General features: G+C 37.5%; 1 protein-coding gene across 1 annotated transcript; it reads right to left on the bottom strand.

Annotated features, from left to right (window-relative positions):
* Window positions 1-1,477: 1,477 nt before the first annotated feature.
* mpx (myeloid-specific peroxidase) lies at window positions 1,478-16,667 on the bottom strand. Its single transcript, XM_026942697.3, has 17 exons — window positions 16,543-16,667; window positions 15,126-15,256; window positions 14,422-14,518; window positions 12,997-13,175; window positions 12,383-12,515; window positions 11,891-12,020; window positions 10,678-10,884; window positions 9,540-9,903; window positions 8,612-8,772; window positions 7,599-7,857; window positions 6,550-6,720; window positions 5,426-5,663; window positions 4,757-4,956; window positions 4,186-4,221; window positions 3,910-3,941; window positions 3,112-3,171; window positions 1,478-2,785 (listed from the first exon to the last, which is right to left on the bottom strand). The coding sequence occupies exons 2-17, from the start codon at window positions 15,190-15,192 to the stop codon at window positions 2,771-2,773; spliced, it is 2,349 nt and encodes a 782-aa protein (XP_026798498.3). The 5' UTR covers window positions 15,193-15,256; window positions 16,543-16,667; the 3' UTR covers window positions 1,478-2,770.
* Between the last annotated feature and the right edge of the window lie 7,853 nt (window positions 16,668-24,520).

Below are 24,520 nucleotides of genomic sequence, written 5' to 3'. Positions count from 1 at the left end.
AATCTAGTTGGGAAGAACTTCATCATGCAGCAAGACAATGATCCCAAACACACTGCCAACACACAAAGGACTTCATCAGGGGACAAAAGTGGAAAGTTTTAGACTAGCCAAGTCAATCATCAGACCTTAACCCACTTGAGCAGCATTTCATCTCCTGAAGAGGAGACTGAAGGAAGAAACATTCTAAAACAAACAAAGCTGCAATACAAGCCTGAAAAAGTATTGCAAAAGATGAATGCAACAGTTTGGTGATGTCAGTGGGTTACTGGCTTGATGCAGTTATTGCAAGCAAGGGATATGCAAGCAAACATTAAGTGTTATTTACTTTAATTTTCTTTAAAACAATCTGTTCCTATACTTTTGTCTCATGTCTTGATCCATCATCTCATATTCACCTTTTGACCTCAAACCCAAATGTCTTCAGTGTATAGCAAAAACAAAAGATTTGACTTTGCTGTTCCAATACTTTCGGAGGGGACTGTATTTTCCAGCTAGGGCACCATTCGTTACCATCTGGGATGCATTCGCGTTCACACTGCAAATATGATTTGGCCATATGCTTCCCGGACCACCTCCAAATGTGGTTTGCGTGATCAGATCACAATGCATCTTCGAGACGCATTTGACGCCGTTCACACCTGGACTTAGCACTGAGCACTTACGAGCCAATCACCCAGGATGCTGTATTAATGCTGGGTGTGAATGTTCTTTGGTATTCACGTTGCAGAAGACCTCGACTGGACAACCAACGCCTGGCCAAGAGAGACCAGCAGTGCTTGCATTTCCTCTGGCTCCTGAAGAAGGCAAACATCCCCCACCACGTTCTACAGGGGTGCCATAAAGAGCGTCCTGTCCAGCTGCATCACCATCTGGTTTGGGAAAATGTTTCAGCTTGGAGTTTCCCTTTAATGTCTCTAACAGGTAATAGAAGTTTATCATACTCTCACCCCAAATCTTTTAAACTCATTAAAATCAAGGGTCCAGTAAAGCTAATAACTGTAAAAAACGCAATAATTAAATATAAATATAGTAACATTGACAACGGGTGTGGCACAGTGGTGAAGTGTGTAGCATTGCTGCCTCATAGCTCCAGGATCTTGGCTTTAAACCCAAGCTAAGGTTACTGTCTGTGTGGAATTTCACATTTTCTCCTCATGTTTGTGTGGGTTTCCTCCAGATTATCCAGTTTCCTCCCACTGTCTAAAAAAATATGCAGGTAGGCATATTGGCTACACTTATGCATGAATGAGTGTGTGAATGTGTGTGTGCATTGTGCCCTGCAATGGACTGCCGTCCCATCCACAGATTCTCTCACCTTGTGCTCATTATTATACTTTTTCTCATGTTATCTCAAAAGGTAAATTATTATTCTTGTGGTCTCATTATAACACAAGTTGGTTTATTATTTTATAGCTGACTAATCGCTGAATACTAGAGCAATAACTTGACTTGTATTGGAAATAAAATGCATATAAAGTATGCCAGATGTTTAGTTTATTTTAACTATTACATTACACAATATCATTGTACAGATGAGGTACATCAATTTATTTGCAACTGGTATGTAACACAAAATAAATTGTTAATGCAACACACAACTCTTAAAAGACATGTAAAGACACCAAATAGAATGTGTATATATAATGAAAAATATGCAATATATGTAAAAAAAAAAATGCACGATAATCTATAGCACTGATCAGACTGGAATGCTGAAAACATATCATTCCTATATTTACGAAATTAGGTAAGACGTAAATATGAGTGCCAAATCTCATTCAGGTCTTCAGTGATGTTACACAGACAGACACTGATGTGGTTTAGGACACGGCGTGACTTACTGTCATCTATAAACATGAACAAATGTTAGTATTTAGCTTTTACATTATGAAGGCCATTATCTTGGACAGCCAGGCTCACTTTTTTCCTAACTGAATTTGGTATGATTTCTCCTCTTGAACTGAACTGTGATATTTTACAAAATAATGTAATCAATGGGATTTTCTGCAAACCATTGTATTAAAAAGTTTTCTCAACAGAGTGATCAAAAGCCATTATCTTTAGAAAGAAGCTTTAAACATTTTTCACCACATTAGCAAAATACAAATTTAGCCGTTCATTTATAACATAAGCAGCAAACAGTGCACTTGGGAGGACAGAAAGGAAGTAGGATGTACTTGTGAACAGTGTATGAACAGTGAAAAGCAATCCTTGTATATGGATCAACTCTGGATGTATTTGTTCCAGTTCCATCATTATTGTTACTCATGATAATTGATACAAAGATATGCTGAGTAGTAAAATTGTACAGTTTGAACAGAAGTTTGCTACGTAACAGAAATTGAGTGTTAAATGGAGGCATTCGAAGGGCAAGCAGCCAATAAATTAGCTATCAGATTAAAAGGTCAGTGCATAAACTGGCCTCTAGCCACATGCTCTCACTCTGCTCCATCCTCAGGAGCAGTATATCATTGTGCTAGGGCTGCTCAAAACCATTATGCTGCCGTTATGCTGCATGGTAATGGTGCTGACACTGCAGACATCGAGCAGAAGAAATTAAACTCATAGACACCAGGTACGCTGCAGATGAACTCGCCCTTCTGAGTGTTGCAGAGGTTCATATCTTTGTAGATGATCTTGCAGAAGCGATGGCAGGGAGAAAAAGGCCAGGAGAACCATTGACATCCAGGATGCCACAAGAACCAGAGGGTCCAGGGGAGACAAGGGGTTCCAGAGGGGCAGGGGGTTCAACATGGACCCCTGGGGGTTCTCATTCCTGGTTTACCTGAGAGTGTAAGAAAAATCAGAAGAAAGGGGAAGATGGGAAAATCAGAATTAGAAGAACTATAAACTTAAAGAAAATTGTCCTTCTTTGTCCGTGTTACTCATTCCTAACTGTCTAGATGACTATATGAATATAAATGACTATAAATGACCATATAAATGACTATATCATGCCATTCAACTGTTTCTTTTCCTGTCACAATGTGGTGTACAAAGTGCGTATACACAGAGATGCAAAGATCCAAGAAAATTGCAGCCATCAAAATTCTGAAGCTTGTGGCCAGCTATACAACAAAAATGGTGTTCTTAAAGGAATGTATATTGTACCTGGTTCTCCAGCAGGTCCTCTAGGTCCTGGATCTCATTGGATTGGCTTTCGCTTAGAACCTGAAAGGGATTAAAAAACATTAATTGCATTTTTGCACTTGTATAATCCTTAAAAAGCTGATCAGTTTGATGCAGAGCATTCTCCATCCAAGCAAATGAAGAAGCAACAATTATACCCTGTCCTATGAAGACTAATTTAAGGTCTTTTAAGGCCAGACAGGCCCAAAGTTTGGCTTGTCAGTGTTTATTCAAGGAACAGGTCCAGAAAAAAGAGTCCTTTTGGAAGCAGAAATTAAATATAGCCACATCTTTAATCTTTAATCTTATATATTTAATATATATAAGATCCATACACCATATACAGTATATGGTCCATACACCATAGCGTTGACTATAATTCAAAATCGAGTGACAGATTTCAGTTGTTGGTTTTTAATAAATTTACAAAACTTGTTTTCACGTCATCTTTATGGGTTATTGTGTATAGATTCATGGCAAAAAAAGTCAATCTAATCCAGTTTAAATTGAATCTATAACACAATAAATTGCGCAAAAGCTGAAGAGGTCTGAATACCTTCCGAACCCACTGTAGTTCTGGGTAAATATGCACTTTCATAAGCATCTTCAACATTATAGCACAAGTCTATTTGCCTTGACTTACTACCACTAAAGAGTCAAAATGATCTGGATCACAGTAAACCTTCAAATTCCCAACAGTCCCCTGTTCAGTCCAAGTGATTTATAATTTATTCTTGATTGATTCAGTGTGTAAGAGTTGATAAGAAACACTTAACTGACCTCATTTTCATCAGTTGCATTTACACTGGCCCCTAGAAGGTCAAACACCAAAGGTAAGCCAACAGCACAGAGACCACACACACAGTATTTTAAATGCACAGTATTTTTAGACCCATTCATAAGCTAAGAATTTAAAAAAAGTAATAAAGGCAATTGAGGCTGGAAACTGCCACTAGATATTTGCAAAGATCCAATCAAATCGCAACCATCAAAATTCTGAAGCTTGTGGCCAGCTCCACAACAAAAATGTTGTTCTTAAAGGAATGTATATTTTACCTGGTTCTCCTAGAGGTCCTCTGGGTCTTGAAAAATCTGAAAGTTGTTTAAAAAAAACAGATAATTACATTTTTGCACGTATATAATCCTTAAAAGACAGCAGTTACAAAGCTGATAGAGTTTCGCTTTACAGATGCAGTTAATGTTCTAAAAACATTTATAATTATAAAAATTTGCTTTGCAACGTTATTACAACATTGCTTACACAATATTCAAAGTTAGACAAAAATGAACATTACGGAAACGGTAACGATTGTTGCCACAAAAAATTGGAGGAATGTTTGCGAACGTTATAGTCAAATTTTCTCAGAGCACCCAGAAAACCTGACAGATTAAATGTCTTGACCTGAAAGTTCCTAGTAGTGTTCAGAAAACCTTTAGATACAGCCCTTACAGTTTGTAATTGTGTCATGGCAATAATGGCAAAAATGGGAGATTTAACTAAAAGTGATACATGGTATATTATACTGATTTAACTACAAAGAAAGAAATTATGGCAATAATTAAAACAAATAAAGATTTTCAAAAAGCATGTAAATAGGATATAATTTTTGCTATAGATCTAACTTACCTGCATTCCTCCAAGGATTGAGGTCAACCTCCTGGATGCCTCTGCAGTTGATAAAGTTTGCTTGGTTGCTACTAAAGAGGAAAGGGTTCCTAGGAACTCTAGTAATGCCCGTGTTGTCACAGATGATGCGAGATAGAGACACTCTGGACAGCGAGGCTTTCTGTGCTGGGGTGAAAACACCCATGTTCTCCCACCAGAGCCTGACAAGAAATAGATTAAGATATATAGATTTAATAGATTACATCCATAGGACAAGTTAGTTTCTTTTATCACTTACATTATAGCAGCATTAAAGTCGTTCTTTCACTTTTTCTTGAAGTTAATGAGACAAAATATTCAGCTTGTAATCAAGAAACAGCAAAGTCCTCTGTCCTGAAGACTCATGTTGGACAACCTAAAGGACCAGCTTTACCAGTGACCTCCTTCCATAAATGCTAAATGAACGTCTCCATACAGAAAATTTCACCATTTCACTCATTAATTTTGTATATGTGGAGAGTCTACTATACAAGTCACTGCGTAAGCTGTTACTATAGAAACAATAACGAACTGCTGAAAATTAATCAACAACTTCTAACCAATCAGAATCTGGGGTGGTGGTGTAGGAGCTTAATGCAGCCCTGACTAGTATAGTAAATTTATTCAGTGATTTGGGAGAAAACACATTACCTGTCTCCTTGGCGGATCTTCTGGAACTGGGTGGCAATGATACAAGAGAACACCGGCCCGACTCGGCCTCCGGGGACGAACGGTTCAGCAATGCCTCCTGCCCAAAGATCGATGTTATTGGGAGAGCCGTAGAGTTGGATGAGTTTACGTGCCAGATCTGCGTTATTCAGCACTCTCCCCAATTCAATAACATTCCTGGGTGTGGACAAGCCGCAAAACTTCCGCCACGCGTTGTAGCCTAATGGGCAGAAGAAAATATGTTCAACAATGTGCTGTTCTGTGAACCTAAACATGGGAATCCACAGTGAAGTGGAGTAACTAAGTATTCAGACATTTTTGTGTTTGTTATTTAATATACTTCCAGTGCGTATATCCACTTCAGATTTCTACACACGGTATAACGTCTTTGGACTTTGTACTTATAAATATTCATAACCATAAAAAGATATGTGTAAAAAAATAAACTGATAAGGATAAAAGTATTATGACAAAACAGATTGTCATACTCTCTTGTAAAGCTGTTGAGATGTCTACAGTAAGAAATGATTATTTTTTTTCAGCATTGTCATATTCATATATATATATATATATATATATATATATATATATATAATTTATGGGCCTCTCCATACATTTTCAGTGGGGGATTAAAGTAAGGAGATGTAGGTCATGTAAGGCCTTTTGGAGATATTTTGGCTGTATGTTATGGGGTCGTTGTCTTGTTGGACATCCATCTTCTCCCCAGATTCAGATTCTTGGCTGACGAGATTAAGTTCTTCACTAATATGTCTTACTCTTTTTTTTAATGTAGTGTCCAAATATTTTCTTCACTACATTTTCGTTCATATTTATAAGTACAATCTGAAGTGAATATATGCACTGGAAGTATATTAAATAACAACAGAAAAAGTGTCCAAATACTTATTTCCCCTCACTGTATATGGCTGTGTTTTCTCTGTCTGTCTGTTTATCCAGTTTGTTTGTCTATCTATTCTATCTGTCAGTATTTGACTGTCACTCTGCCTTTTTAGCCTCTCTGTTTGTCTTTGTCTGTGTGTACCTATCCATGGTCATGCATATGAGTGTGTGTGTGTGTGTGTGTGTGTGTGTGAGTGTGTGTGTACCTGGCAGCCCGTGATCTCGGCCCCTCTGCAGGTTGAGGGAACCCAGGTCCTGGGCTATTTTGCTGGTGAAGGCGAACAGTCTTTCTCTCACTGCGTTCACCAGTATTCCATCCTGCTTGTTCAGCTTAGCTGGACGACTAATCAGCCCCCGAATCTGAGGATCAATCCCACCTGGGGGCAGAGTTTCAGGTGAGGCTCAGGTTGTCACAAAATGCTATTTGATACAGGAGTTCTTCTACAATTCCGATTTTCTAACAATTGACAAACCACAAGAAGTCTGGGACAGTGTACATAGATACTATGTCATGAAAAAGAGTGGCTAGAGTAAAGAATGATTCTACAAAACATACATCAAAACATAGACATACATCACTGGTAGCTCTATGCTACCGTCATTAGATTTGGTAGAAAAGTTGAGTTTTTGCTGCTGCATTGTTCCTTGCTTACGCTGTGTATTGGACATAGCTAAGTTTTTATCCACTGTCTTTTTGTTGGCAAAAGTTTAGTTCTGTTTTTGATCATTTTGGTTCACAGATTAATGGTGTATTCAGACATGGTCATGTTGGTCATATTCTAAATAAATGGACCAGAGTCCATGTAATTTTGACATGTCTCATTAGAGCAGAGTCTTTTTTTAGTCATTTATCAACATGTCTGGGAGGAATGTTGATATTTCTAAGAATTTTGTTTTATTTCTGCTAACACTGGGCCTTCATTTTATCTGTAAGAATGAAATCTACCTTAACCATTAGCCTTAGTCATTAGCTAACATCTGTGCTGACATCTGTAGACCACAGTTGTCTTGCAACAGTGTTCTCACAACTTTAATCTCTTGAACAACACATTGTGCATTCGCCTTCTCACAAAGTCACTCTCAGGTTCAAAAAATCCTATCAAAATCTCCTATTATACTGAATGGGAGTGTTTATAGAATGATCATATCTCATTAACTGATGTGCTAATGCTCAATGTTACTGTCAAAACTGACACCATGATGCAAAACACATGATGCAAAAGGGTTTTGCAAAAGCTGAATTGTATTAACTCACCTTCAAAAACAATTCTCCATGGGGTAAAGAAGGCTGTGTGCAGAGGAACGCTGGGGAACTGTCGATTTTCCTGGAAGTTTTCATCCAGACGGAAGATGAGGGGCTGGATGGTGGCGTGGGCGAAGCGGTAAGCGGCGGTGGCGAACACATTGGAGATGGTCGGATCAACGTTGGGGTTGTAGCCGGGATACTTGCCTAGTTGATTCCTCATAGCATCTGTTCCCACGATGTGTGGCAGATAATCCCTAAACACTATGATCTGCAAGACACATGAATATTTATTGTGAGTCAGGACAAAGTCAGGACTATAAGGATCTCAAATGTAGTCAATCAGCCAAAAAAGTAGCTTCTCCCAAATCTGAATTAAGCTACATAATACCAGAACTTTGTAAAATGGTAGGGATAGAAGATACACTATATGGCCAAATATATAACACCTGACCATCACACCCATATGTGGGTCTTCCCCAACCTATTGCCACAAATTTAAAAGCACACAATTGTGTAGAATTCTTTATATCCTCACAGTCATGCTCCAAAATCTAGTGGAATGACTTCCCAGAAGAGGGAAGGTTATAATAACTGCAAAGGAGGACTAATTCTGGAGTAAGATGTTTAAAAAGCATGGTTAAGTGTCCACAAACTTTTAGCCATATAGTGTATTTACAATATGTTATCAATATATTATCATCCACTTAACTTCTAGCTTTCTCTACAATTCCTCCTTCAATCCTTGGTATCACTACTGATGGCGAGTTATGGTTGTGTCCGAAAAATATCAGCCCAAATAGAGATCAAATCTAGGGGGCGTGTCACTCTGTAATCACCTGACACAACTGTCAGTAATAGGCTGAATCTGCAGTCTGGGCCAGAAAGAAATCAGCCCCAGCCTCTCTTCTTTATACCATTCGGTTCCACAAAATCCAAAATAATCAACTTTAAAACACTTATTAACAGCAATTAGTCTGACGTTCATATGTGTGTGTGTGTGTGTGTGGGTGTGTGTGCAGTACCTGATGGAAGGCTCCCACGATTTTGCGCGCTTCCTGATAAAGCTGTTCACTGCTCCATTGTGGGTTCATGCGGCGCAGAGCACGCGCGATCCGGTTGTGTTCTCTCAGGAAGAGTGTGTGCAGCGAAGTGAGAGCGATGTTCTCATCCACACGCTCATCACCTGCACACATTAACTGTTCTTAGCTGTTTGTGATATTTTTTTATCTGCTTCTTTTCTTAGCAGGTATACAAAACAATGTGTGTCCTTCTCTTACTTGATTTTTTTGCAATGCTTTGATTTTATTGTGTTATGAAATGAATGCTTTAGCAAAAAATAAAAATGTAAACAATGTTGCCGTTTCCCCAAATGTAGTCAATCGGGCAAGTGTCTGAATTTAGCTCCTTTAGTTTTGCACTAGAGCTACAAGATTACTGTAGCTAACAAGTAATGGATGACTATCTCACCCAAAATGTTTTCTGTAAATATATGCCCAAATCATCATATATTTGCTTGAAGTGATTGCACAATATCCGTTTTAAATAAACAGGGGTCATTAATGTCCAAGTCTGTGGCAAGACTTGTCTATATTCATACATTTTTTTTTAATGGAGGCAAAAATAACCGCTTGATTCTGTTCAGAGTTGCAAAAGATCTGGAGCCTATTCCAGGAACATTGGGTGCAGGGCATGAGAACCCACTCTGGATGGGATGACAATCCATTGCAGGGCACCATGCACACACATTCACACACTCATTCCCACCTAGGGGCAATTTAGTATAGCCAGTTGGCCTACATGCATGTATATGGAAGCGGGAGGAACATACAAAACTCAGGATCGAACCAGAGACTCTGGATCTGAACGGCAGCAATGTGGCGTTTATTAAACATTTGTCCTTGTTCGATTTCTGATACTCACAAATGTAAATGTTTTTCATTGCACACTCACCTGCGATAAAACATGGCACTTCCTCCAGGCCTGTGGTTTTCAGAATGCGATTGCGTGTGGCACACATTTTGCTGGCCACCTTGGTGAAGGGCAGCAGCTCACGGCCATTGTCCCGAAATCTGTCATTGATACGCATGAGGCCCCCATCGTTGGAGAGGTCGCGGAGTTCTCGAGCGAGCCCCTCCTCAGAGCCATACAACTGGCCTGCATCCAGGAATGCTGTCAGAGTGTTGATCTGCTCCCGCACCCGCGGCACACCTCCAAACATGTACGCGCCGTTTCCAGAGCCGCAGGCAGGTGCAGAGCGAAAAACAGGAAGGCAGCTGTTGGGACCTGAGGGCAGGCGTGGGTCATCTCGAGGAATCTAAGTATAACATTGTAAAAGGAGAAGTTACTCAAGCATTAACTTGATTAATGTAATTTTAGATTATTTATTATTCTAAGCTGAGTTAGGGATAGTCCCTCAGAACCAATTCAACTCCTCCTAGAACTCTAACCCCTAATCATTAATCCACAAAAGGCTGTACAACACAAAACAACAAACACATTTATCCAGGCTGAAACACACTGAGTTGTTAGGAGCAGATCTTTAATGTGTCCCAAATTTTTAAATCAAGGTTAAAACCATATATACTTTCTTGTACGCTTACTACTGGGACATCATGTCTGATGCACTGCACCTATAATTATTTTTGAAAATTTTAGTTATATTTATTTTTCACTATCTACTTAATTTTTATTTTATCTCAATTCATTATCTTTTAATTACATTATTTTTATTATAATTTCTTTCCATCAAGTTTAGGTAATCTTTGAATAACTCATTCAAAGGGTTGTGGTGGATGAAATTCTAAAACCTATTTAAAAAAGCCTGGCAGTATTGACAGCATGAACTGTGCCCAGGTTATTTTAATAATTTGAATTATACACCATAAATAAGTTTATCAAAACACATGGAAATTGTTTTTATTTAAGTGAATTCAGCGAGGATGTTCTTAACACATGAAGTCATTTTGACAGTTACACAGTGAAGGATTCTAATTAAGTATTTTATTTAGGATTCTAAATAAAATTTGTGGTACTGATGGAAAGAGGCTTAAACAACATCTGAGCGAAATGTGTGTGTGTGTTTATGGACCTGGATGGGGAAGCATGGCTCGGAGCGCTCGCAGCTCGCATCACAGTCAATGCCGTTGCTAAAGGACCGGATGCTGGGTGACATGGGAGTGAAGGACAGGTCGTGGTCATTCCACTGGCCGAAGAAGGTGATGAGGAGTGTGTACTCTCTGTCTCCCACAACATTCTGGTCCTGTGTGCTGAAAATGCGGTTTGACACCAGCCTCACCTGGACGAGCACACACGAAAACAGGGAGAGGACAAGTATTGATATTCTGCTTTAGGAAAAGTAAAATTCTTCCAGCTGACAAATGATACGAGTAGAAAATACACAGATCTGATCACATGGGCAGCACACAGGGTGGCAAATACCACTCTGGAATAAGCCTTGCCAATCCAACTGTTCATAGATTATACTCAGCAGCCAATATAGTGATGTTATCATGTGAATGTTTTTCTAAGAATAACTCACACAGCATTTTAAATCTAAAACTAGCCTCAAAACTTAAAAAAAAAAAAAAGAATATGGTATAACTATGACTCTGCCTAAATGAGGCCATCCATTAAAATTCATGACTGGGTAAGGAAGGTATTAGCCAGAGAAGTAACCAAGAGTCCAAGTGTAAAACTAATGGAGAGAGCCACAGCTCAGAAGGGAGAAGCTGTTGACAGGACTACCATAGATCAGACACGCCACAAAAGGTATGTTGGAGAATTTTTGGCCTTGGTACAATGCGATCCGTTCAGTGTAACCCCAACATTGCTCATCAGTCTGAGAACACCATCCCTGCAGTGAAGCACGGTGGTGGTAGCATCATGTTGAGAGTTACCCCTGGCCTCTTGGTTGCTTCTCTGGCTAATGCCTTCTTTCCCCAATCACTGACTTTTGGTGGATGGCCTTCTGTAGACAATGAATATAATCATGCTCATGGGATATTTTTTATCACCAAACCCTGATTGATAGATTCCCACACAAGTGGACTCCATACTTATGCAAACTACTGTAAATATTTGTGCCATGTTGTTATGTATTTATTGTGCTCTTGCCCCGCCTACACCCCCTTGTCTAAAATCTGGACACACCCCTGAAAATATAGGCATACAAACCAAGTCACATAATCAGCTGCTATATAAAAGTCATTCATTTTAATTACAGACAGTCCTAAACTGACACTAATCAACATGCCTTTTAAAATCCAAACAGCATTGTAAAAAGCCATAACATGCTATCATACCAGCGGCAGCACAACACCATTATAGAGTCTTTCTGGATTCCATCCTTGAGGTTGGGAGATCTTATCTTCATAAACAGGAGGCAGCCAGCGGGTGAACGGTGTGTTTGAAGCACCTCGAAGTGGATTTATGCTACAGATTTAAAACAAAAGTCAAATATTCTAATATCACAGCATTAAGTACGTATAGTATTAGATCAAACCTATCAATTGAGGAAAGTCTTCAACTCATATTAACTGAATTCAGTTTAAGCACTAAAGAAGTGGACAGTGTGAGTGGCAATATGGCATTATCTAGGACTAAACCCATGATAGATATTTTTTAGCAAAATAATCTCTAAGCCTCAGACCAATAAAATATATGTTTATTTATTACAGTAACCGTCCCCAGAATCCTGACTAGCATGGTGGCTGTGACAGAGGCAGTATGTTATTATTTAAGACTGAACCCATCCCTTTTATGTGTGTGTTCCTGTTTTGATGTGTGTCTCTCACTTGTTGTTGCAGACGCTGGTGGCCGTGCGATATCTGTTAAGATCTGGCATCGTTCTGCACGGAGGTGGCAGGGTTTGACCGGCACAGCCTGTCAGACGCTCGATTGTCTGGAGTTCTTCATGAGTGAGCAGTGCTGAGAGGGAGAACAGATAAACAGGGTGAACATACACACACACACACACACACAGAATTTGTGTGTTAGTGTTGAACAAAAGACTGTTCAGTGTTAAAGTATTACATAGCTTTTATCTCAGATGTAGATATATATATGGCTGAGTGAAAAATCCTGTACATTTGTGATAACCTATCCTCTCACTTGTAGTCAGATAAAGACAGAATATAATAATTATTTTACAGCCCGCTGTAGTGTTTTCTGTACAGGTAAAGGTAACCTTTTCCAAACTTTGGAAAAGAGTTTGAATTGGGATGATGCTACAGCCATTCATGGCTGGGAGTCAAGGGAGTTAAATTGTCCTTGCTAGCTGGGGGGAAGGATGGCATAATCACAGCAACACTAGCCAATCATGTGCATCTGAGAGCTCATGTATGCGGAAGAGGGTAGATAGTGCTTTCCTCCGACATGATTTAGAGTCACGTGTGTGTGAGAGTCAGACCTGTGGCGTTAATAGATCTCTTGTGTGCATGGTGTGTTTTCTCTGCGATGATCCTCAGCGTCTGCTCCAGATAATCTGCAGCTCTCACAGCTTCACGAGCTTTCCGTTTCGGCTGCTTCATCAGACGCAGTATATCAGACGGCTTGATGAAATCGGACCTGCGCACCCTCTCAAGGCTCCTGTAAACCCCCATGTGTACACACACACACACACACACACACACACACACACACATATGCACATCAGATTAATTACTGTTAATTAAAGATAAAGCAAATATAATTCAGTATGATAACGCAGTGCTCACTCGGTATATAGCTGAGTGCAATAGTTTGCACCCCCTTTGGATTCTGAGTAACAAAATGAAAACTGTAGCTTTATTATACAGTTATTATAAAAATCAGAATTTCACATTTATTAAATGGTGTTTTCCTTTTCGAAACTTATTACAACATAAGACCAAATATCAAAGTCTAAGTTAGCAGTTATTTGAATGATCAACTTTGCAAAGTCTGCACCCCCTCTACTTCATTTATTTGAATGTATTTCAGTAAGGTAACAATTACCATGTTGACTTGCAACATGTTAAGTCTTATTTAAGGCAGGAAAAGGCTTAAACTGCAAACAGGCTTAAACTTTCAAGCAGATTTTTCCAAAAGAACAGTTACAGACCTGAAAATGTCTACATTTATATCACATTCAATACTATAATTTTGATTTGTTATTGAAGGGACCTCTATAAAAATCAACCTTCATGCTGTTTTTTTTTTATTATTTCATGTAAAAGTGCCCAAACTTTATTTTTTTTAAAAGGAGACCCCTAACAACAACACACAAGCCAATACTGCCAGAGCCACTCATTAACGTTATACATACAGCTGCAGGCTCTTGGTATGTTGTAAGATTGGACAGTTTTTCTCCAACTCCCTTTTAATTCTATTGGACTAGAAAAAAATGGCCATGGTTGTTGTGTTGCTGTCATCATTATGAATGAGAGTCTGCAAACTTTTGCATTAAACTGTAATGTTACAATTTAATAGTACAACACAAATAATTGTTAAAATGTGTCACTTCCAGTTTATGTCTACTTTAGCTTTGGCTTGGCCACACCCCCTGATCATTGTATGCATCATTGTTGCCCCTTGTTATTGGCTATATTGTGTCGCTGTTGTCTGTGCATTTATATTAGATTATATTTCTTTTTCGTAGCCTGTATTTTTGTAGTATTGTACTCCTGCAGCAGTTCTGAGTTCCTGTGCTTCTTGTTTTCTATGTCTATTTATTATCTTGTTCTTAGAGTTTCAGTTTTGACGTAGTTCACATTTTGATCTTAAGTATAGTTGATTCTTGGATAAACAACTTTGCTTTTACATCCTCTGGTCTAAGTACACTCTGGTACAATGTGTTGAAGAAATGTTGACTCACTTTTGACGAGAGTACAAATAAGAGTCATCTACGAGTTGTTTGGCTTCCTTGATGGCCTCCAGAATTAAAGACCTTCTCAAACCATTCTCTTCTGATCCTGTCCAAACACACATCACACATGAGCAAAGTCATGTTCATGAAAATACATGGAACAAAGGTCAAGAGTCAGACTGCAGATTCGTGAATGTGTTTTAAGTGGTCTAACCTGATGTTTTTGAGGAGCATTAAAATTGGTATCACTACTATAAGGTCCACAAATAAGCATATATCAATATTAACATATATTGCTTTTATAATGGGTAAATTAATACATACGCTTCTGCTTAGCACATTGGGAATAATGAAGCATATACATTAATAATCATATATAAATGTCCCTTTTCATGAGTCCGTTTTTACTGTGTGATGAAATCACACTTACTTAGCAAGGATTTTGACATCATTAGGCAGACTGTTTTTACCACAGCATTTGTTAAACTGCCTCCTTACACAACATGATATTTGCATAAAAGCCCAGGAAAGTTTAATTAGTTAACAAAATATTTCCACATTGTTTTGCTGAAATATAATTACATTGCAAACTTGAAAAAAAAAAATAAACCCATTGAATCTTTAACCTCAGAAACTCAGCATCATCGGTATCTTAGCATCTATATTCATCTTCTCAAGTTTCTGAAATGTTTACTGCTCCTGTTTTAACTCACCTGATACAGCCGGGTAGCTGAGTGTGTAACACAGTCCCAGCACCATTACAGATGTTAAGAGATTCATGTCTGAAGCACAGATGCACACACCACAGTTCAGAGCAATGTCATTAATTTTGTCTTCTCCTAATCTGCAGTGAAGAAAAAAGTTACATAAATACCATTCCATAATGAAGGAGAATTTTTTTTTTTTTTACTTTAAAAGAGAGTCAGAAATTCTCATTTTTGTGTTTATATTTGTCACTTTAAATGTCATTGTTCAAATCTATTAGTGGTTTTCAAAATTCAAATCCTCCAATAAGAACCATTCATATTTCATCCTTTTCAAAAATAATAATACAAAATTACAATTATTATTCACATGGACACATTTTTAAACTGAGAAAAATCCATTTTTTTCTGTTTGAGAGATTATCTGAATTCAAAATTGACCTGAATATCTTCAAAATGCTGTGATGCCACGTATTTCATCCAAATAGTTAATTGTTAATCACCTTAAAATCACAGCATTATTATGATCACCTGATAATGATTATCGATATGCATTTTCACTGATCTGAAGGTGTACAGATGAAAAATCATTCTTGTTTGGGGAACAAATATTGAAGAAAACAGCTCTTGGTAGTGGAATCGAATTAGAAGTGTGTCTGTAGTCAGAGTAAAAGTGATGCATGGTGGTTGTTTATGTTGCGTGTGAGGTGTATGATAAGCATATTTGTGATATTGTCATATTTGAACATCTGACAATGTTAAAATTTGCAAAAAAAAATTGTGATTTAAGTTGTATGAAAGAAGGTTAGGGTTAAGGGTGGAGTTAGAGTTCCACATTTTCTTATGACTTAATTTGTATTAAATAAAAAAAAAAATCTGACCATGTCATCCCCAATTATTCAAATTTGTATGAATTTCTCATGAGAGCAAATCTGATTTGAAAAAAAATGGATTTTTATGTTCACACAACTCCAAGAAAATGTGCTATTTGATTAGCAGTAATATTCATATGTTTCTAATGATTTTATTCATAATAATAGATTATTTTATTATTACGCCTAATTATAAATATGTTTCTTAATCTTTTATAATTTATAAGTAAAGCATTTTAAAATTTGAGATTCAAAATGAAAAAGGTATTATATAAATGCAAAGATGTTTATATTTATATCACATTTCTTTTCATCATTAAAAAAATACATCATACAATAATAATAATAATAATAATAATAATAATAATAATAATAATAATAATAATAATAGCCATTTAAACCTATAATGTGACCATTGACAAAAATTTACATTTGCTAAAATGTACAATGTCAATATAGAATAAATGGATTAAATTCAGTTAAAATGATGTGAAATTAGTTTAATCAGTTAAAACCAGAGTTGAAATGAAAATCATGCACAAGTTACAACCCACCTGTGTGTTTTGCCTCTTTGCTTCTGAGATGAGTTGGATTGTGGAAGTGCAGAGGGCCTTTATATGCAGAGAGGCACATCTCCATCACACTGGTGGGCTGTGGCATTTCCTAACATTTCGTACCGTAGTGTTTCCTCCTCCCTCTTATCTGCAGACACCCTTAATTGCCTGAATTATTAATTATCAAACCAAGCAGAATTTCCTGAAAAGGTCATGAAGCAGGTACACAGTATTTTTGTAATATTGCACAATATTTATTTATCTCTTCCCATTATAAAAGAAGCAGTAAAAGAAGTAAGTAGTGTTTTATAGTGGTGGAGCTGACTGGAATGTGACTGATTAACTCTTAGCAGGAAATACAATGTAGTTTCCTCTATTACATAATAGCATTTACTATATTTTCCCATAAATTCACCTGCCTGACTATATGAACAAAGCATTGCACATATTTTTAAATCATTATTTCTAAAGTGTAAATGCTCAACTGATCTGCTATATAATAGCAATATTAATGTGCAATGCAGAGGGATTAAGTGTACAGTGAATATACAGAGTCTAATGAAATGAAAATAAATCATGTCAGACCTTTTTCCACCTTGATGTGATATAGCAACCAAAAAAATTAAAGTGAAAACAAATAGAAGCATTTAGGGGAAAAAAGAAAAGAAAAAAAACTTGGTTAACCTAGTTGCACAAGTCTGCACACCCCTTAAATAATACTTTGCTATCCATGATTGCCGCTATCTAGACTAGAGCCCCAGTCCCAGCTGAAGAGAAGCAGCCCCATAGCATGATGCTGCCACCACCATGCTTCACTGAGAGCTTGGTGTTCTTTAGGTGTTAATAGTTCTTGTTTTTGTGCCAAACATATCTTTTAGAATTTAGCCAAAAAAGTCCAACCTTGGTCTCATCAGACCATAACACATTTTGCTACATAGTTTGGGGTGATTTATATGGGCTTGGATGCTTTTTTTTCTTTTTTCAAGAGAAAAGACTTGCATCTAGCAACCCTACCCCATACCCCATAGCCCAGACATGTGAAGAATACAAGAGATTGTTGTCACATGCAGGGAGTGGCCAGTACTTGCCAGATATTCCTGCAGCACTTTTAATGTTGCTGTAGGTCTCTTGGCAGCCTCCCTCATAAGTTTTCTTCTTGTCCTTTTGTCAATCTTGGAGAAATGTCCTGTTCTTGGTAATGTCACTGTGGTGCCCCATTTTCTCCACTTGTTGATGATGGCCTTCACAGTGCTCCTTGGTACATCTAACATTTTGGAAATTCTTTTGTACCCCTCTCCTGATTGATACTGTTTGAAATGAGATAAAGTACATGCTTTGTAAACTCTTTGCAGACCATGGCTTCAGCAGTTGGATCAAACCAAGAAGATCCTGCAAAAGAGCTTATCTTTATTCGGGGTTAATCAAAATCACTTCCTTCTAATTCACTTCAAACCATAACATGCAAGAAGGTATAAAATAATGTGCACTCAAATCTAACTACAATTTTAATAAAGATTTTAAAGATTTTAAAACAGTATTACTAGTTTGGTTAAAAATTCAAGAATAAATAAATAAATGTGATGTTTGTCAAAAATTCCTCTTACTATTTGAATCGGTTGGTTTTTATACATAAAATAAATCTATATTGTGATTTGTGAATTTTTTTTTACACTAGAAGGGATTTCTGGCTGCAAAAAATGGAGATCCCCCAATTTATATTGCTCCTGATGTAGATAAATTGTACTGGCAAGTACAAATACTTTTCAAAAGCTTACTGATGATTACATTGTAGATAATATTAGCTTTGGCCATGAAAAGGTATTTCCTTCTGTGCTTGCTTCCTTCTGTGATCAGTTCAGACTGATAATAATAATGGCTTTGTCTGTAATAATCACCTAATAATGATACAATACAGTTTAAATCATGCCGATGTTTAGAAATAACACCTGCCATTCTTACAATTATTCCAGATTTCCTAAACTGATATGCAAGGAAACCCCCTGGGAGTGTGCTTTTACAGGAAAATAATCAATGGTGGTGTGATGCAATGTAGCCCAACACAAAGGAGAGTCACTGCTCCATTCCAAAATTGATTATTTTCAAGTAACAGCATCCATCCATCCATCCATTTTCTGTACCGCTTATCCTACACAGGGTCACGGGCAGCCTGGAGCCTATACCAGGGGACTCTGGGCACACAAGGCGGGGAACATCCTGGACGGAGTGCCAACCCATCGCAGAGCACAATCGCATACACACATGTACTCCGGACAATTTGGAAATGCCACTCAGCCTACAAAAAAAAGCATGTCTTTGGACTGGGGAAGGAAACTGGAGTACATGGAGGAAACCCCCAAAGCGAGGGATTCAAGAGGTGGGATTCAAACCCCCAACCCTGGCAACAGTGCTAGCCACCGTGCCCCCCAAGTAACAGCATGATTATCAATTTTAGCTTATTGAAGAACGACAAGTCGTACTTTTACCTGTGTATAGTTATGTTTGTTGAATGTCTGTGAAAAAAGTTTGTACCTGTTATCACTTATGTTATTGCAGCTTTAAACAGTCGTTCTCTTACCAGCCTCTATTTTCTCTCTCTGTCTCTCAACTAATTTTTTTTTAAATAAAACACAGTTATTGAGAAACCAAAGAGTGCAAACTCTCACTCTCAAAACTACACCAACAACCATGCCACGGTTAAAGTCACTGAGTTCATACTTTTTCCCCAATTCTGAGGTTTGATATGAACATTAACTGAAGCTCTTGACCTGTATCTGCATGATTTTATGCATTGTCCTGCTGCCACATGATTGGCTGATTGGATAACTAGATGAGTGTACAGGTGTTCCTAATAAAGTAGAGAGTACATGTGCATAGTGAAACACTTTTCTCTGCAGGTCACAACCTGGGAGGCAGTTAGGGTCAAAGCAGAAGCTGTTGAGTGTTGCTTAAATTGCCAAAAATTGTGTGCTCCTTAATCACTGACCCTCTATTAATGTATATAAACTCACACACTCTGTGATTATGCTCAGATTTCACCGTGAAGACGTACAATCAGCCGTGTGAGTCATTTTTTTAAGCATGATTCTCAAGGAGAGACTTTTAGCTGACTGCCTTGTACTGAATGCATTTTATATTTCTGAGTTACTCACTCAAACAAGCCATTGCTTCATGTATACAGTTAAAGAGGATGAGTGTGAAAGTTCCTTTATTTTTTCTTGGGTAAGGTTAATAAACTGTCACAATGCTGCGTTTCAACAGAACCACAAGCAGAACAGTTTGAGTTAGTCAACACACAGTTGTAGCGCTGTAAGAGTTTACCATTATACTATACATTTTATAGTATTACAATATTTGTTTTTACAGTTAGTCATTTTGTAGATGCATTTAGTGCAGTGAAGCCTGATTTTATCCAAACACAGAGCAATTAAAGTCGAGTCTAATGCGAGTATAAGGCTGAGCAGTTCACTTTTAAGGATGTTGCTCAACAGCGCAACGATGGTTTTCTAGCAATCCTGTTTGGCAATCCTGTTTAATCCCTGTACTCCTCCTTCACCTTTCTTTATAACTTTATTATACACACTCCAGTCTTAAGAATGTTCAATCACTGATGATGTTCATCATTTCCAGCTTCCAATAGTCCTAGTATTGGATTTATTTATTTATTTATTTATTTAAAAAAGAACCAGTTGATTTAAGTAAAAATTCTGTGTCCAACAGGAAAGTATCTTTTCTTTTTTTTTTCTTTTTTTTTTTGGACAGTCTTGCATTTATCCTTGATCGTGAGCTTGGGTTACTGTCTGTGTGCAGTTTCTGTGCAAGTTCTCCTCTGGGTTCTCCGATGTCCTCACACCATCCAAAAGCATGCCAGTAGGTGGATTGGCTAAGATAAATTGCTCCTAGTTGTGAATGAGTGTGTGAATGTGTGTGCATGTTGCCCTGTGATAGACTGGTGTCCCACCCAGGGTGTATTCCGGCCTCACATCCCGTGCCCCCGGATCCGGATCCACCACAACCATAAGGATAAACAGTTACCGGAAGTGAGTGAGTGTGAGTGAGAAACGGTACTGTGTTTGCATTAAAACACTTAAAATTGAAATGCACTAAACAATGCACATCTTGACCAAGACATTTTATTTGCTTTTTAATTGATTGTAGCTTATTTCTTTGTCACACCATAGTTAAGATTTATTTTATTTATTTATTTTTTTTGAACTCATCTGCTTCCTGTTTTCTGCTAATTCCTCGGTGTTTCTAAACCACATTCTCACTCAGTTCTTTGTGATGTTCAAAGCATGCATTTCATTTTTCATTTTGGCTTCTAAAATGAATTTTTTTGGTTTTGTCAAAAAATTTATGCTAATAGAATCATGCTAATACTTCAGCCACAGATTACATTTTTCCTATGAACTTTTTTCAGAGGCCATCTAACTGCCTTAGTGCTTCAGTATCTTTGACTTATAACATCTACATTTACATACACAGTAGACTTTCCTCTTTTCCACACAACCTTAATGATCATCGACAGGCTGCATTTTTTTTATTATTAACTTCAACAGAGAAAAAAGAGAGATTGGTGCTACTTTATAAGTTTTTAACAGGAACTTGTTTTGCAAATATTCCTCAACGTTAGATGTAACTAAAGAGATAAACAGTATAATATGCTATTCTTTAATAAATAAAAATTTTGCGTTGGCATATTACTGTAGTATTAGAGGAATAAAACACAACAGGGTATGCTATTGGAAAATAATGTAAAGCTACAACCCAAACTTACTTAACGTCCTGTCATATTATATTAAGTTATAGATTGAAAATATTATAAAGTTCTTTATATCTATATCTATTTCTTTCCACATACCACATGCGCACAAATTCATACAATACAGTGGAAATCGTGAGAACGACAAGCAGAGATTTCTTCTTTAGTAAAACAGAAGGAAAACTGTATGACTTAGTTAATCACCGACTGGAAAACACCTTCGTGTGTCTGGAATGAGGAACTCTTTGTGCAGGTAAATATTTGGGGAGTTGCTGGGATAGATTGATTCACAGTTCAATAGTGTTAATACCTAAAGCAGTCATGAAAGACAAAACAGAAATGTAAACAGACTATTTTTGCTGGCAATAAAATCATCTGTACCACAGAGTGTACCAGAATGCTCTGCTTCACGTGCCTTGGAGGAAGCACGTTTTAGCATGTGTACGTTTCGGACAGTACACTTAGACCCAATAATCAAAAACACAATTAAAACAGGGCACGAAATTGTTTTATATATATATATATGTATATATATGCCCCTAGTTGTGAATGAGTGTGTGAATGTGTGTGCATGTTGCCCTGTGATAGACTGGTGTCCCACCCAGGGTGTATTCCATCCTCACAGCCAGTGCTCCCGGATCCGGATCCACCACAACCATAAGGATAAACAGTTACTGGAAGTGAGTGAGTGTGAGTGAGAAACAGTACTGTGTTTGCATTAAAACACTTAAAATTGAAATGCACTAAACAATGCACATCTTGACCAATATATTTTATTTGCTTTTTAATTGATTGTAGCTTATTTCTTTGTCACACCATAGTTAAGATTTGTTTTTTTGTTTTTTTTAAACTCACTTGCTTCCTGTTTTCTGCTAATTCCTCAGTGTTTCTAGACCACATTCTCATTCAGTTCTTTGTGATGTTCAAAGCATGCATTTTATTTTTTATTTTGGCTTCCAAAATGAATTTTTTTGGTTTTGTCAAAAACATTAATGCTAAAAGAGTCATGCTAATACTGCAGTGATAGAGATTATATTTTTCCTATGAACTTTTTTCAGAGGCCATCGAACTGCCTTAGTGCTTCAGTATCTTTGACTTATAATTAACATACACACCTGGCTTTCTGGAAGTTTCACATAATCTATGCCTCATAATAAAGAGATTAAAAACGTGTAAGTGTTGATATGGTGAAGTTTTCTGTGAGGAGATGCTTATATAATATTTTTGGAAGGAGTATCCAGTGTCACCGCTTTGTAACAATCAGAGGTAATCAAAATTTCTGACTCTTGGTAACACGACAGGCTGCATTTTTTTTATTATTAACTTCAAGAGAGAAAAAAGAGAGAAAAAAGGGAGACTGGTGCTACTATATAAGTTTTTAACAGGAACTTGTTTTGCAAATATTCCACAACATTACATGTAACTAAAGAGATAAACAGTATGAGATGCTATTCTTTACTTAACGTCCTGTCATATTATATTAAGTTATAGATTGAAAATATTATAAAGTTCTTTATATCTATGTCTTTCCACAAACCACATGAGCACAAATTTATACAATACAGTGGAAATCGTGAGAACGACAAGCAGAGATTTCTTCTTTAGTAAAACAGAAGGAAAATTGTATGACTTAGTTAATCACCGACTGGAAAACACCTTCTTTTGCTTTTCGTGCGTCTGGAATGAGGAACTCTTTGTGCAGGTAAATATTTGGGGAGTTGCTGAAATTGATTGATTCAGTAGTGATAATGCCTAAAGCTGTCATGAAAGACAAAACAGAAATGTAAACAGACTACTTTTGCTGGCAATAAAATCATCCGTACCACAGAGCTGTTGAATGTTCTGCTTCACGTGCCTTGGAGGACGCACGTTTTAGCACGTGTACGTTTCGGACAGTACACTTAGACCCAATAATCAAAAACACAATTAAAACAGGGCACAAAATTGTTATATACAGTTAGGTCCAGAAGTATTTGGACAATGACAGAGTTTTTGTGGTTTTGCCTTCATACACCACCACAATAGATTTGAAATAAAACAATCAAGATGTGATCAAAGTGTAGACTTTCAGCTTTATTTTAAGAGGCTCCACAAAAATATGGCATTTACCATTTAGGAATTACAGCCATTTTAAGCAAAGTATTTCCATTTTCAGGGGCTCAAAAGTATTTGGACAATTGACTGACAAGAAGTTAATTGACCAGGTGCGGTCCATTCCTTGTTACTTCAAAACAAATGAAGCAGATAAAAGGTCTGGAGTTGATATCAGGTATTGAGTTGGCATTTGGCAGCTGTTCGACTGGAGCTACCAACATGAAGTCCAAGGAGATCTCAATGCGAGTGAAGGAGGCCATCATTAGGCTGAAAAAACAACATAAATCTATAAGAGAAATAGCAAAAACTTTAGGTGTGGGCAAATCAACAGTTGGGTACATTCTTAAAAAGAAAGAAAGCACTGGTGAGCTCAACAACATCAAAAGGCCTGGAAGACCACAGAAGACAACTAAAGTGGATGATCGCAGAATCCTTTCCTTGGTGAAGAAAAACCCCTTCACAACATCAACAGAAGTCAAGAATACTCTGGAGAAGGTAGGTGTATCATTGTCAAAATCCACAATCAAGAGAATGAATGTAAATACAGAAGGTTTACAACAAGGTGCAAACCACTGGTAACATTCAAGAACAGGAAAGCCAGATTAGACTTTGCCAGAAAACATCTAAAAAAGCCTCCCATGTTCTGGAATAAGATTCTTTGGACTGATGAAACCAAGATTAACTCATTCCAGAACGATGGAAAGAAAAAAGTTTGGCAAAAGAAAGGAACAGCTCATGATCCAAAGTATACCACATCATGTGTCAAACATGGTGGAGGCAGTGTTATGGCATGGGCATGTATGGCTGCTAATAGAACGGGCTCACTGGTGTTTATTGATGATGTGACTGCTGACAGAAGTAGAAAGATGAATTCTGAGGTGTATAGGGCTATACTCTCTGCTCACATTCAGCCAAATGCTACAACAAAACTGATAGGGCGCCGCTTCACAGTGCAGGTGGATAATGACCCTAAACATACTGCGAAAGCAACTCAAGACTTTTTGAAGGCAAAGAAATGGAATATTCTTCAATGGCCAAGTCAGTCGCCTGATCTCAACCCAATAGAGCATGCTTTTCACTTACTGAAGACAAGACTGAAGGCAGAAAGACCCACAAACAAGCAGC

Source organism: Pangasianodon hypophthalmus, chromosome 17 (genome assembly GCF_027358585.1).
Source record: "Pangasianodon hypophthalmus isolate fPanHyp1 chromosome 17, fPanHyp1.pri, whole genome shotgun sequence".
Lineage (NCBI taxonomy): Eukaryota > Metazoa > Chordata > Actinopteri > Siluriformes > Pangasiidae > Pangasianodon > Pangasianodon hypophthalmus.
This window is presented reverse-complemented; position numbering and strand designations above follow the sequence as displayed.

Excerpts from the sequence above, each read along its gene's own strand:
- mpx (XM_026942697.3), bottom strand. The coding sequence starts at position 15,192 with ATGAATCTCTTAACATCTGTAATGGTGCTGGGACTGTGTTACACACTC. Across the intron at positions 7,858-8,611 it reads TCGTGGGAGCCTTCCATCAG|ATCATAGTGTTTAGGGATTA; the intron begins GTACTGCACACA and ends TGTGTCTTGCAG. Across the intron at positions 4,222-4,756 it reads CAATCCTTGGAGGAATGCAG|ATTTTTCAAGACCCAGAGGA; the intron begins GTAAGTTAGATC and ends AACAACTTTCAG.